The sequence below is a fragment of the Nestor notabilis genome, unplaced genomic scaffold, assembly GCF_000696875.1.
Source record: "Nestor notabilis isolate BGI_N333 unplaced genomic scaffold, ASM69687v1 scaffold17085, whole genome shotgun sequence".
In the NCBI taxonomy this organism is placed as follows: domain Eukaryota; kingdom Metazoa; phylum Chordata; class Aves; order Psittaciformes; family Psittacidae; genus Nestor; species Nestor notabilis.
This window is the reverse complement of record NW_009930784.1, coordinates 25,092-38,310: the sequence shown is the minus strand read 5'-3', so window position 1 is coordinate 38,310 and position 13,219 is coordinate 25,092. Positions and strand designations below refer to the sequence as shown.

The following is a 13,219-nucleotide window of genomic DNA, read 5'->3' as shown; positions in this document are numbered from 1 at the left end:
GGAAAGAGGACAGTAAAACCCAGTAATACTAGCAGTACTTGATTCTATACATTTACTCTAGATTATTACTCCCCTTAAAATTCTCATAAACCTAGACTTCTCTAAAGCTTTAGAGATACGTAGTTACGTACAGACCTAGGTTAGTAGAAAACTCAGCAAGCAAGGCACCTGCCTAGGGCCCAAGTATCCAGAAGTTCAGGGCACTCTGCAAGTTCTTACCATGTATTTCCAGCAGTTTTATTATGAAAGCAGCCTCCAAACTGTACTGTAACTGCTGCTCCAAGCTCCAGGAGAAGCTCAGCTGTCTGTCTACATGACCTGGTAACAGATGGCCAGCATCGAGCCCCCAGGAGTCATTCAATGCTCAGACACTTCCTCCTTCCCATTACTAAGCCTCTTTAAACTTCCTAAACCCAGCCCTGTGCTTAGAAGAGGACACAGCTTGTTCATCCCCACCGCCAACCTGACAGGCAGATGTTGAACGCGGCCTCCAGCTGGAGCAAGCTCACTTACTGCCAGGTTGGTTGCTGACACCGACTTCACTGCTGCCATTCGCTTCACGCTGCCCACGTCTGTCAGGCGGTGCTCGTCGTCATCCCACCTGCCATATGCCAAGTCAATGCCACCCACAAACGCCACAGACTGGTCAACAATGACAAGCTTCTCGTGGTGGGCCCAGAGGTACACAGAGGAGGACACATGGTCGGGGTGTCTCATCACCTGGTGAGAAAAAAAACCCCTCCGCACTCAAGCTCAGCACCACAACCCAATTTGCATTCCTCCAGCCAGAGAGCTGCCCAGCTTGGTTTAGGCTGCTCAGGATGATGGGGAAACACTGGAGTTTTTAAAGATGCATCCACACAGACTGCTGTAATTACCGAAGCTACATGACTCCCCCACTACTTCAGCTGAACCTTACTGGCAGGCAGGTGCTTCCCCACAATATGGGTATTCCTGAGCAGCAACAGTTACTGATTTTGAGATAGGTCACACCTACAGCAACAGTGTTCGTAAGAGGACCATGGTCAAGGAAACTTGAAGGAAACAACAACAAATAAAATCATGCTTTCAATAAAGCTGAAATAGCTGAGCTTTCAAACACAGAGCCTGCTCTAAAAGAAAACAACATATTGGTGATCTGACTCACTACTCTGGTTGTTGCTGCTACATAAGTAAAATGAGAAGTTAGCTGATTTTTTCCCCAGCAAGTTGCTTGGCATTTGTTTATGAGATTTTTTGACATGTATTTATGACAAAGTAATTTCTATATCTAAGCGTACAGTATATATATTTTATGTTAGAGCCATCAGACCAGCTTCCTGGGGAAAAAAGTAGTTTCATCTAGCTGCTCTCAAAACCTGTTACACAGCTAGCATGTATCTTCCAGTTACACCTTCCAGTCTTGCTGAGAAGATGACAGTGAATGGATGCTTCCCTTCACTGTGACAACTGATTAAGTGACAATAAGTCTATTATTCTAGCAGTTTGTTAGCAACCTCATGCATAACATATATCTTATTGCTCATTAAAATGTATGTCTCTGATTTCAAGAGACTAGATCTAGCCTTATTTAGTGGTCTGTCTGCCACAACTCATTTTCTGCTTGGTGGCAGAGCACCAGTATAACAGCACAGGACAGTGCAGTGCTGTTCATTTATGATGGCAACTTAAACATCCAGCATTGGCTCTCATCATCTGCATTTGAACAGAAATGCTGAAATGAGACAACATTCTCAAATTGTAATTTTCCATTTGATGTAACCCTATTAACTTCTCATATGAAATATGCTTCTTGTAAATCAGATGAACAGCTGCTTTGGCAGGTCTAAACTAAGCAATTTTACGTTCAATTATAACCTAAAGAAATGAATTTGCCAGCTGTGATAATCACTGGATGCGTATGTCTTCTCAGACTATTACCACTGTAATGGTTCACACCCATTTTGGTGTGAGGGTCAGCATTAGCAATCAAGAACAAATGCAAGTGTCTTTCATACACCCTAATGTGCAATTACCTTAATGTTTGGATGAAGGTGCATAAGCGTCCGCTTGCTATATTCACTGTTGATCCCTAGGGCAAGCTCCACCTCTTTGTACAGCATAACAAAAATTCTCACCCCTTGTTGCTGTCAGAAACAAAGAGAAACACACGCTATGCATGGATACAGTCCATTTCCAATATGAGGAGAAACCATGGTGACCCCACAGCATGCAAGGACCTGCATCACATAGGAAAGCTCTCCAGCTCAGTACCTGGATTCAAGAGCTGGCTATGCCAAAACCCACCAACAGGTCATTCTTACAGTAAGCCCTTTTAAACATCCTTTGAGGTAAGAGTTTGCAAACATGATTCGCTCCACATATAATCATGTTGCACACATACACTGAAGTTCAGTTTTCTGCTGCTTCATGTTGCCCTGAAGTTTGCCTGTAGTTAAAAGCCTCTGCAGGACAATACCAGTGTGGTCACATGGACATCCCTCTCCTAACAGGGATGCAACCAAATCACTGCCAGCAAACCAGTTCTTCCTGCTGGTAGAGCTAAACAAGCTGCTGGAGTACAATGAACAGTGCTAAAAGGATGATGCTTTTAGTGACCAGAATGGTATCCACATAGGATTTCTAAGGCACTTGTTAAAGCACTTTTAAAACTTTCAAGTACTTCCCAAATCTCAGCAGATGCTGGTCACACACTGGGACACCTTCAGTTGCCACGAATCAGCATGGTCTAAAATCCCGCAGTAGAGTTTGCCAGCTGAAACTTCCCACAGCCTTTTAAGTTCCTATTCACACAAAGCTGCTTCTGAGAGCTTAGTCTTCAAATTGTGGATGACATTCTGCTCTCCACTGCACCCAGAGAACTCCAAGGCAGCACCATACATACATAAAGCACAGCCTTACCCCATGTCTAGACACTAGCTTGCTGATAGCCCTGTCGAGTCAAAGAAATGCCACAAGAACTGTAAGTATTTCCAGAAACTGATCTTAAAACACTCCTCACTCTTACAAAGTACTTATATGAAAATTCATGTCAACATGACAAAGACAAATTCTTCCACCCAGTGGGCATGCTCCATGGCCATATTTCATTTGGCAGAAAATGACTTCTTCCAAATCAACAGCAGTCAGACACAAAAAAACTATGCTTTTTTCCAGGCATGTGGAGGGGTGAGGACTGTGCTGGTCTAGAAGGGCAGGGTATCAAAGACTAATTCAGCATGTCCACCTGGAGTCCTGCCCACACCAAGAGTTCAAGAGACTTCACAGCCATGCTTTACTTCCTGACTCACTGCTTACATGGGGCAAACTCCCATTCCCAGCACTGGTGTTATCACAGGTTGGGTGAACAACTGAATTACAGCCCACGTTCATAAACACCTCATACTTGGCTTCCCTGTCTGCCTCATTTGGCTCCATGAAACATGTTCTCTACAGTCTGGATCCAGATGTGTTATTGGAAAGCAGAGTACAACCAGCAACAAAATGAACTGTTTACTGAGATGAAAATGCTTAAAGAGAAACAGAGCTAGCAGTTGCAGTTGCTTGCTCATATCTTAAAGAAAGAAAAGCATGTAACAGCACAGGACTGACAAAGAGAGCCAGGAAAGGCATCAGGTAAAGAGCAGGTCTGAGCTTTTCTGTTCAGGAGGAACAGCAGAGGAGAAATTAAAATAGAGAGAAAAAAGCCTTATCAAGTTTATACAAGCATTTGCTTACTTAACACAAGCATGTATTAACTCAGATACACAGCAATGCAAGTAGAAGTCCAAGTCTCCGAGCCATGTTTAGCATCTTCCTGTAAACAAGTTGACCATCACAGTCTAGCTCTGGGGAATGTGATGCTGTCTGTATTTGTACACCTTTTTCTCCTCATGCTTTGCTGAAGCCCTTTCCTTACTTTTCTTCTCCATAGTAATGCACTAGGGTCCTCATGACCAGTTGCCACCCGAGAAGGGACATGGAGGGAGGACACAGCTGATCTGCCTCATCTTAGTGGCCTCAAGAGCCATGAGAATACAGAAACGGGTGGGTAGGAATGAAGAAAACTGAGAGACATACAGATAGTAAAAACCAACTGTAAAAGAATAAAGTGTTTTCTAACCATGTTATCCCTGTAAATAAAAATAAGACAACACAAAAACCTTTCAGGCTTTGGCCTTTCTTACATGCTGCAGTAAAATTTATTACTACAGATGGTAGCAAAGAGCTATGGCACGAAGAGCTTTGGCCAGTATGGCCCAGGTAGGACAAAGGCAAGAGGGGCTCCACCAGGGGTAATGGGGCTGGAAAACACCAGGATGATGTTTAATGTCAACAGGCACTTCTTTACTACAGCAAGGAACAACGGGTGAACAGCCCGAACATCAGTTCTTTGATGTTTAGTTTTAGCAAGGACCTATGCAATCTATCAGGTATGGAAAACCCAATGAGGTAGCTATCGTGAGATAGCATGAACTTCCGAATGATGCCAAGTGACTTTTTGCTAATGACACCCTGATTTTCTTGGCGGACTGACAGCTGCAGCACAGGTACACAACACATGGCAACGACAGGATCTGCACAACATAGCAACGTACAAAACACCTACCAAGAACCACCACAAAGTGTTTAGTCTTTCCTGTACCTCTCAATTACATACGCCATGAGGAGAGCACTGGATAGCAATAGGAGCTGGGGAAGTCACAATGCAATGCTGAAGTGACCCAAACCTGAGGATTTAAAGAGGCAATCAGAGAATCTACCCTTCTGCCTCCAAGCTCTTCCAAACCCTAATGGGGGAGCAAATCAAAACAGGCCATCTTTAATGAGGCTTGGCCAGCTTTAACTCTCATCCCCACCAAAATAAATGGTGCAAACGCTCCAGTCCACTATGATCCTGTAACTGGGTGCGTGCACAGGGTTTTCTGCAGGGTAAAGGTTGCAGCTGGAGCTCACTTACTGCTTTCCGCTTGAGGATGCAGTCCAGCCGCCAACGATTTCCTTCCACAACAGGTCGTTTCATGAAGATTTCTGGGCTGAGCCTAATAAAATAAAGGGGTGGAAAAAAACATGGCACATGCAGTCTGCAAACAAAGCACTAGACTAAATAATCATCTTGGGAAGCCAAGAAATTGAAGTTTATGTAAAATGGATGTGAAGGCTCATGTCCCCGAGTGATACATTCTCCACTTCATGCTCTTTGTTTTTTAATAACAGAGCATTATAGAGGACAGGGGTGTGTCCAGCATACTCATCTTCGTATCCAACAACCCCTGAGACCAGGCTTAACACTGATGTATAAATGGGGAAACTTGGACTCTATCTATGAAAGGAAGATGCAACAAAAGAAAATCCAAAGATAGATTTGAAAGAAATATGTAGACATAAGAAATAAGAGTGGGATTTCACTTCTCCTGGCACTTAGGCTATCTGAGTAGCATAGATTTGTGCTGAATCTTCCTTGCTGCCTAAAGACAAAGCAATATGATCTCTCAACAAGACATTTTATTGATTCATAGTTTTAAGGAATATAAGGAATAATTAAGCAATCTCCTCTAACTCCTGCAAAGCAAAGTGACAGAATTTCATTCTTTTGTACTGAGCATGGGAACTTGTGCTTGGATAGAGCACGTTGCTACATCCTAAAAACATGCTGCTGACAACAGGCAGTTTCAAATACCAAGTTTCAAATAAGTTTTAGAAATCTATGATACATTAACAATTGTCTGACTAAAACATTAAGCGTGATGCTCTTCTGTTGTGACCTGATGCTGCACATGGGGATGCAGGAGCATTGGGTTTATCTGTGGTCATGTTAGGAAACAGATTCACCCCAGTAAATGCTAACCTTGTATTTAGTTTTCTCATAATAATTGCCACCTAAGAACTAATCCTCCCAGTTACAGTTGGCAGTGGATCAGTAGCAAAAGGTTCATTTTACAGGTGGACAAATAAGAGCACAGAAATGTGCCCAAAGTTAAAGAGGTGTTCTGAGCCATATCCTGGCAGCCTGCCCTACCATCCCATCCGCAACACCCAGGCTGGCTCAGCCAGATTAACCTCCCCAAAGGCAAGACACAGCCAGCATCCAGCCAAGAAACTCTGCCTCGAGTCTGTGAGAGCACCCTTTTACTGCCTCAGACAGGAACCAGAGCATTGCATAAACATACTGAATTACTAGTTAAGAAGCAGGCAGAGCCAGGTCTTTCAGCAGCCACATAGCTCCAAAAGGGTGACAAAACTCTCCTTCCATTGCCTGGCTCATTTAAGAGCAGAGCAAAATGACACCCCTCCCAAGATACTGGCATGAGGCTTTCGAAGACAGCAAGGAGGTGCTGAAAGGAGGAACCCACGCAGGACCCTATGGAAAGAACACTGTCAGAGGTGTTTGAGTGTCCATGTTCTGTTCCCTTGTACACTGAAAAAACTTGTGTCCCTGGACTTTGCAATAATTTACACTCCTGATGAGCACCTCAAGCCACAACATTTGCAATTCAGGTGGTGCCTTCATGCAGTTTCAGGCCTTTCTCTGGAAGGAGACAACCAAGCTGTTGATTTCAAGCATGCGCTTTTGCTGCCAACCTTCCTGAAAAGGCCTTTGAATACAACACAAGGAGATGTTTGGGTGTGCTGCCAAACCATCTGGCCGCACGGCTAGTTGCCATACTGTAGGGCCTCCAAACAGTGCCGCATTGTTGGGAACATCCCAAGAGAGACAGCTGGTCAACATCCAAATATGTAAGTACAAACCACCAATCTGTGATGAAAATTTCTTCCTTAGCAGCTTCCATGGCATTTGCGACATCTTCAAAGTACCACTTAGCATTTACATACCTGTAACAGCAAACAGCACATAAATTTATGTTTCCTCCCACTTCATTAAACAAAGTCCATAGCTGAAGACTGGATGTGCTTCTGTGTAATGCCATTTATATTCTCTTCTCAGAAGAAAACACAAATTTAATTTCAAAAAATCAGGACAGTGTGCAGGGAGAACTTCATGCTGCCATTAGTAGCTTAATGAAACAGCATAGTGAGAGATTATTAAGTGGCAGTTGATATTTCTGCAAACTGCAGACAATATTCTTGGGGTTTGCTTGATCTGTGAGTGAGGTATGGCTCTCAGGAAAGGATGGTCAAGTGATGTCTCTTTAGATTTACAGAAACTATTTGGGCAGCCACTGCTGCAAGGCAGAAGCTGCAGTGAGAGCACCACAAGGATTTGCTTCCAGCTAGAATCCATTTTGAGGTGCTTCTGGGAATGGCTTAGTGCAAGAAGGTTACACTATGGATGGAAGGATTTCTTGTGTGACTGTTTTGGCATGAAGCCCAGTCAACCTCAGCCTATATCCGAATTTGCTTTTGCTGATTCTCTTTCATTGCAAAGGCAGTCTGCAAGACCTGAATCTGACTAGATTCCTCAACCCAAGGAGTGACATTTGCACTAGAACACATTCGTGGTGCCTGGAAAGGCAATGTTGTGCTACAGGACGAGAATCAGCCCTGCCAATTTAGCAAGAAGGACAAATCTTACATTTCAGAGCATGAAGGACATGAAGAGATGATTGGTTGCAGAGGAGCACAGACAGGACAGGCTGCAGCACAGCAGCTTTAGGAGGGAGCTATGGAGAAGGGAGTGGCCAAAGAGGCAAAGGTTTTCAACAGCACCTATGTTACTATGAGTTCATAACCCAGAGATCAAAGAACTAACCCCTTTAAAGCAGCATTTCTAGAATGAGAAACTGTGATAAAATTGAAGCCAGGAATATCTTCTGATGAAAGATCAGTTCTGGTTTTAACTCATAAGCATTCTGCCAGTAACATGTGCATCAAGATACCATTTTTTATCCTTACAATAATAAATGCCCACATGTTCATATTCAAATGTAACTTGATGTTGCAAAATGCATTTAGCTGCGATGCAAAGCCGTAACAGGATCAAAGCACTCCTGTCACCAGTACTGCTATTCCATTCCCGGTGGAGAAAGCCTCATTTTTTTGCAACTTGTCTAATTATTGTCAGTCCCTACAGCTACGGAGTGCTACCAGCTCTATCCAGCAGGTAGATGGTACCGCAGGCAGGTGTGTGCCACCGCTGCTGCGGGTAACAGCACCCAAGGCACTGAGCCGGTCGCAGCCTCGCCGCAGTCCTCACCACTTGGCCAGCGTGTTCTCCCGTACGGCTGCATAAGATCCGAAGCGGTGCTCTGTGAGGAAGTCCTTGCCGTGTTTCTGAATAAACTCATCTATGCCCTGCCTCCACCACTGGGCATGTCTGTAGCTGTTACACTTCAAAATCAGCGACCTGTAAGATAGACGATGCATGGGGCAGGATGTTGAAGCCATATATATTTAATTGGGCTGCTCCTCACTGTCCATACACGTTGATGAACACACATGTATCAGTCATATTTTATTTAAGCAAAAAGGATTTTGATTGGTTGTTCTGTTTGCAGAAGAATACATCAGCACTGGGCTGCTCCAAGTGACTACCACAGTATTGCACTGCCAAGCATAAAATAAATAAAAACCAAACCAGATTTAAATAAGTAGCATCAGCTTAACTCAGAGGACAGCTGGATCTAGCTAATGCTGCATTCTTGAAAAGATGAATTTATACTGTACGCTACCATAAAAATATCAAATATCACTTTATCTCAACTAGCATGCCTTCTGAGTAATACTCCAGCTGGGTTGTAGAAGAACACATCCCTGCTTGAAGCATAAAAAGAACAGAGTACCTGGAAAATTACTGTAAGTAATTGCTGCAAAACAAGACTGTGCAATTCAACAGGCACCATGCCTCCAGGCCTGAGAAATAACCGTAAGGATGGACAAACAGCAGCTGAGGCTCCAAATGACTCATTAAGACATTGGAAATGATTGGCATTACAGGCTAAATCCCCAGCAGGTGTAAACACACTAGCAGTCACCCAGGCACTGGGCCCTGCAAGAAGCTGAGCTGCACCATGTCAGCCTTCTTAACCCTTCCTGGAGAGGAGCATCAATTCTTCCTTAAAGAAAAGCCAAAGCAAGCTAAAATGGGTCTAAATAAAAGTCCACGTTTCTTACCTAGAGAGATTGTCGATTTGCAACCCGTATTTCGTTTCTGTTTCTTTCTGGCCTATCTTAATGTTGAATTCCTTATCCACTAGCAGGACAAAGCCAATGGCCCCCGAGTCTGGCTTCATGTACAGCAGGAAAGAGTCCTTCACCACCAGCCACCTGTAGGTGCACAACAACCAGGTAACTTGTACTTCATGCCAGCCTTCAAAAGTAAAAAAAGCCAAGTGCAAATCATGTATCAGGGAAAGGAAAGCATTCAACTAAATAGTAAAATTTCTGATAAGGGGCTTGCCCAGGCTGTTGTTTTCTTGAGCAGAAAAGTGCCTATTTTATGAACTTGGGTAATAAGTCTGAATTCAATACAAGACTTCTAGAGTTATTTACATGATTTTTTTTTTGCAGAATTGTATTTGAAAATACAATTTCCTTGTCTAATGAAATCACCAAGAACCTCCCTGCCCACAAACCTCCCAGGTAGGTGCCCCAGCATAGAGCAAGGTGCAATAGGATTCCTCCATCCCAGATCTTTATTCAGCTTGTACGCTATACAGGAATTGACATTTCTAACATTAATTAGGATGTCAGGATCACTTTCACTCCCATCAAAACATAAGACCAAGGCATTTTGGAAAGCTTTTCTTGCTAAGCACAGGCACACTGTTAGAAACACTCAAGAGGTGACAGGCAGCTTTTAAACAATAAAAGGCAACTCTGGGGAAAAAAAACCACATTTTTTTTTACTGTGAATGGCATTTCTAATTTTTTCTCCCCCTGCAGCACCACTGAGGTAACCGGCCCCCTCTGTCCCACACAGGTTTCCACCACCAGACCTTCACCTCATTCTTCTGCACACTCAGAAACACACAAAGCAACAGAAAATACCACAAAATTAATTCTTGTATCTTTAGTAACAGCCTCAGTTCCTCATCTACCTCCAGATGCCTAAATTTTTATTTTCTTTCAGGGCCCTGAAAGAGTTATCCCAGCACCACCTCCCATTTAGTGCCAAAATACCTCCCCCTCCTCCCTAATTTGGCCCATAATTTCACTCCCAAACATCCCATGGGGTACATTTCCCCTTTCTGTTTCTCCCAGGCAGCTCTGCACGCAGAGAAGTCCTGCCCATGCCCGTTCACAGCACCACCCCACTGTCCTCCTCCACATCCCTTTCCACAGCCCCCGTGGCCATAAATCACCCGACCTACTATAATAAGAGAAATGAATTTGAGGTATATAAAACCCAACGCCTGCAGCAAAGCTGTTGTGGGAAAAGGCTGTCTGCAGTCTGCCTCATGCTCAGGGGGGAGCTCTGCCCCCAGCTTGACGTGTTCTAAAATCTTTCACTTAAATAACTCTCTCTGGGAAATGCTACTATTATTTGCCTACTTATTGATGCATACGCTGTCAGTCCTGGTAGGCATCTGTTGCCCCTCTTGTGTCACTCTGCCCGTAACTGCACTCAGACGCTTTTCCCATCCCATTTTTGGGCTCTAACAGAAAACCAAAATCCATCCAAGCTGAACTTGCTACTGTCCTCACTAAAGCTTGAGCTCTGCATAACATAGGGAAGAGTTAACTGAGGGTATCGAGAGGAAAAAGCTGTTATTTCTGTAAAAGAGAAATGGAGACAATTTAGTGATTTGACCTGAAAGAAGGTCACATATTCATCTCCTTGTGCACTCATTATTGAGATCTTCTGTAAAATTACATTAGGAAATGTGGGAAAGACTATGAAGAAGTAGGACCCTTTCTTCACAAGAATGCACAAAGATTTTATCGGAAAGGAGAATTTTTTTAGATAAAATTAACAACAGCCCACTGGCAATGCTAAAATCCAAAGGCAGATAATGCTCAGGGAAGCTCTTAAAGACCAAGAAATTGTTGCTCTAAGGCAAGTATGTGATATTTGTTTTTTCGAAAGGAAAGATTTGCCCAGGAAGGGCAAGCCCAGGAAGCATCCCTTGTGCTTCCTGGATGCTAGCTGGTAACAAACATATTCCTCCATAGCACACACCTGCCTGTGCTGCAGCCCCAGGAGGCACAGAGATCTAACACAGAAGGTAAACAGATGGGGACAGTAAGTTACAACTGTCTGCAGCAGGAAGGGACATAGCAACAGAGCAGCTTGTGAAAACTCCCAAGAAAACACTTGCATTTAAGCACCTGCAGTAATAAGGAAGAGGTGACATATTTAATTCCAAGGTTAATTTCACCAAACCAAGCTCCTTGCTGCTGCAGATCATGTGTGATTTAATCTACCTACAAAGTAGTCCAAACAGTGTTTCAATTAATTTATTTTCCTCCTGTAATTGAGGAAGGGAAGCTGGAAAAACCGGGCTGGAATCTGGCCAGGGTGGCATCACCAAACACTTACCCTCCCAAAGGCACAGAGCCCCTGGGTGCTCCCACAGCAGGGAAAGCTGGGCACAGACTGAGGGATTATTGCCATTTCTGGCAGCTCAGGGCTGTAGGAAATTCCGATTTTTCTATATAGCAATTTTTCTATATATTTTCTTTTGTGATCTCCAAAGCAGAATTAAAAACCTTGCTATCCACACAGGAGAGTGAGGGGGGAACCACCCTTTCAACCTGAAAATCTGTGGCTTTTGTATGAAAGCAAAGATTTCCCTCACAGACTTTTGCGAGAAAAAGATAAATGAGCATTTTTGTATGTGTGCTCAAGGAGCACACAGCATTGCCATCTTTGCCCATCCCAGCAGTACCTTTTGGACCATCGATAGCACATCCTTCCTTGGCCACAGCAGTTGAGGCCAGGTATGCGATGGCCCCCGGAGCGCTTCATGATGAACCCTTCTCTGCAAGGACAGAAACATGGTCAGGATGGGTGGCATGGCTCACCTGGAGGGGGGTTCTCAGGTGGAGGATGCTTGCTGAACCCCCCCCAGCCCCCAAGCCCAGGGATGGCTCCTGCTGCTTCTGTGCCATGCCCTGAAAGCTGACAGAAGGGCAAAAATACACACACACCTCCCGAAGGAAATCATGCAGATTTAAGAAATGCAGGGTCCTGTTTTATAGCACAAGCAGAAGAACAAGCAGGTCTACAGGTTGCAGGGAGGGAAGGGGAGAAACAAGCTGCAGCCTGCAGCCCACAGAGCAGCCCACTCCCAAAGCTATTTCTCAAAGTTGTAGCATTTGCGTGTGAACATCAATAATTTTTTTCTATCCAGATGGCAAAATATTCCCCAGTCAGTTTTTGGAAAGCTACTCATTTGAACAATATTTATTTATAAAGCCATGCTCTTGGTGAATTGTAATTCGAAGACACAGCTTGACTCACATGCCCTTTGGTCCCAGGTCATGGATGAATGACAGCTGGCTTACTCCAACAAACTCCATCTGCGGAAAGAGAAGAAGATTCCCTCATCTTTTATACTCCGAAATCCACGAAATACTTTGCTTTGTCAAAGTGACTTGTCATAAAGACAGAACCTACAGAAGATCCTGAGTAGAAGTAACTTAAGCATCTTTAAGATGACCAAGTAGCTTGGGTTGGGTTTTTTCTTCGTATGCTTTTTATTTTTTAAAATAAGAAAAAACACATTTATGTGCTTTGGAGAACACATTTCAGACAACCAGGACAATCAAGACCAAGTGTATCATAGGGACCCACCGGTATACTCCATCCTAGATCACTGCCTGAAATGAGGACTCAAGTTTGACACTGCCTGGGGTCTGTGTGAACTTGGCTGGCTGCCTGAATCCTCTCCTCCTTTCAGTAACCCTCACACGAAGGCTGGAAAGGGAATGAGCACATGTCCCCAGGGCTGGGAGCATCCTATTCGCTTTGAGTCCCCTACCCCATAGACACATACCACACGGGGGTTCAGCCCCTCAACCCATGAGCATCCTCCAAGATCATCGCAGCAGGTCGCTCCCAGTCAGCACTGTACGCATGACACTGCCCCGTCTTGCCCCAGAGCCAAAACCCACAGGAAGGGCACAGTGGGGTAGGAGAATGTGTTAAGCAGGCACAGCCTGGGGAACCTATGTGCCACACTATCAGCTTTACCAGCAAATTCCAGCAACCTGCCTCCTTGCAGTTCCTCCTGCTTCAGCAGAGATTGCAGAGGAACATAACAAGCAAAGCCCGTGAGAAAACGCAGCACAATTACATTCACCTCAAAATAGGACACCAGGCAATTTCAACCAAGGA

At 44.2% G+C, this 13,219-nt stretch overlaps 1 protein-coding gene across 5 annotated transcripts in view; it reads right to left on the bottom strand.

Annotated features, from left to right (window-relative positions):
• PLD1 (phospholipase D1, phosphatidylcholine-specific) overlaps window positions 1–13,219 on the bottom strand; it is a 41,956-nt gene that overhangs the window by 20,544 nt on the left and 8,193 nt on the right. For 3 of the 5 annotated variants that reach the window (XM_010015588.1, XM_010015586.1, XM_010015589.1), the window contains exons 6-13: window positions 12,344–12,402; window positions 11,769–11,861; window positions 9,052–9,204; window positions 8,135–8,284; window positions 6,730–6,813; window positions 4,940–5,021; window positions 2,016–2,126; window positions 464–720 (exon numbers count right to left, since the gene is read on the bottom strand). In XM_010015588.1, coding sequence (XP_010013890.1) covers window positions 464–720; window positions 2,016–2,126; window positions 4,940–5,021; window positions 6,730–6,813; window positions 8,135–8,284; window positions 9,052–9,204; window positions 11,769–11,861; window positions 12,344–12,402 — 989 coding nt within the window. The remainder of the gene's footprint in view (window positions 1–463; window positions 721–2,015; window positions 2,127–4,939; window positions 5,022–6,729; window positions 6,814–8,134; window positions 8,285–9,051; window positions 9,205–11,768; window positions 11,862–12,343; window positions 12,403–13,219) is intronic. The other 2 variants (XM_010015585.1, XM_010015587.1) reach the window with 1 other exon arrangement.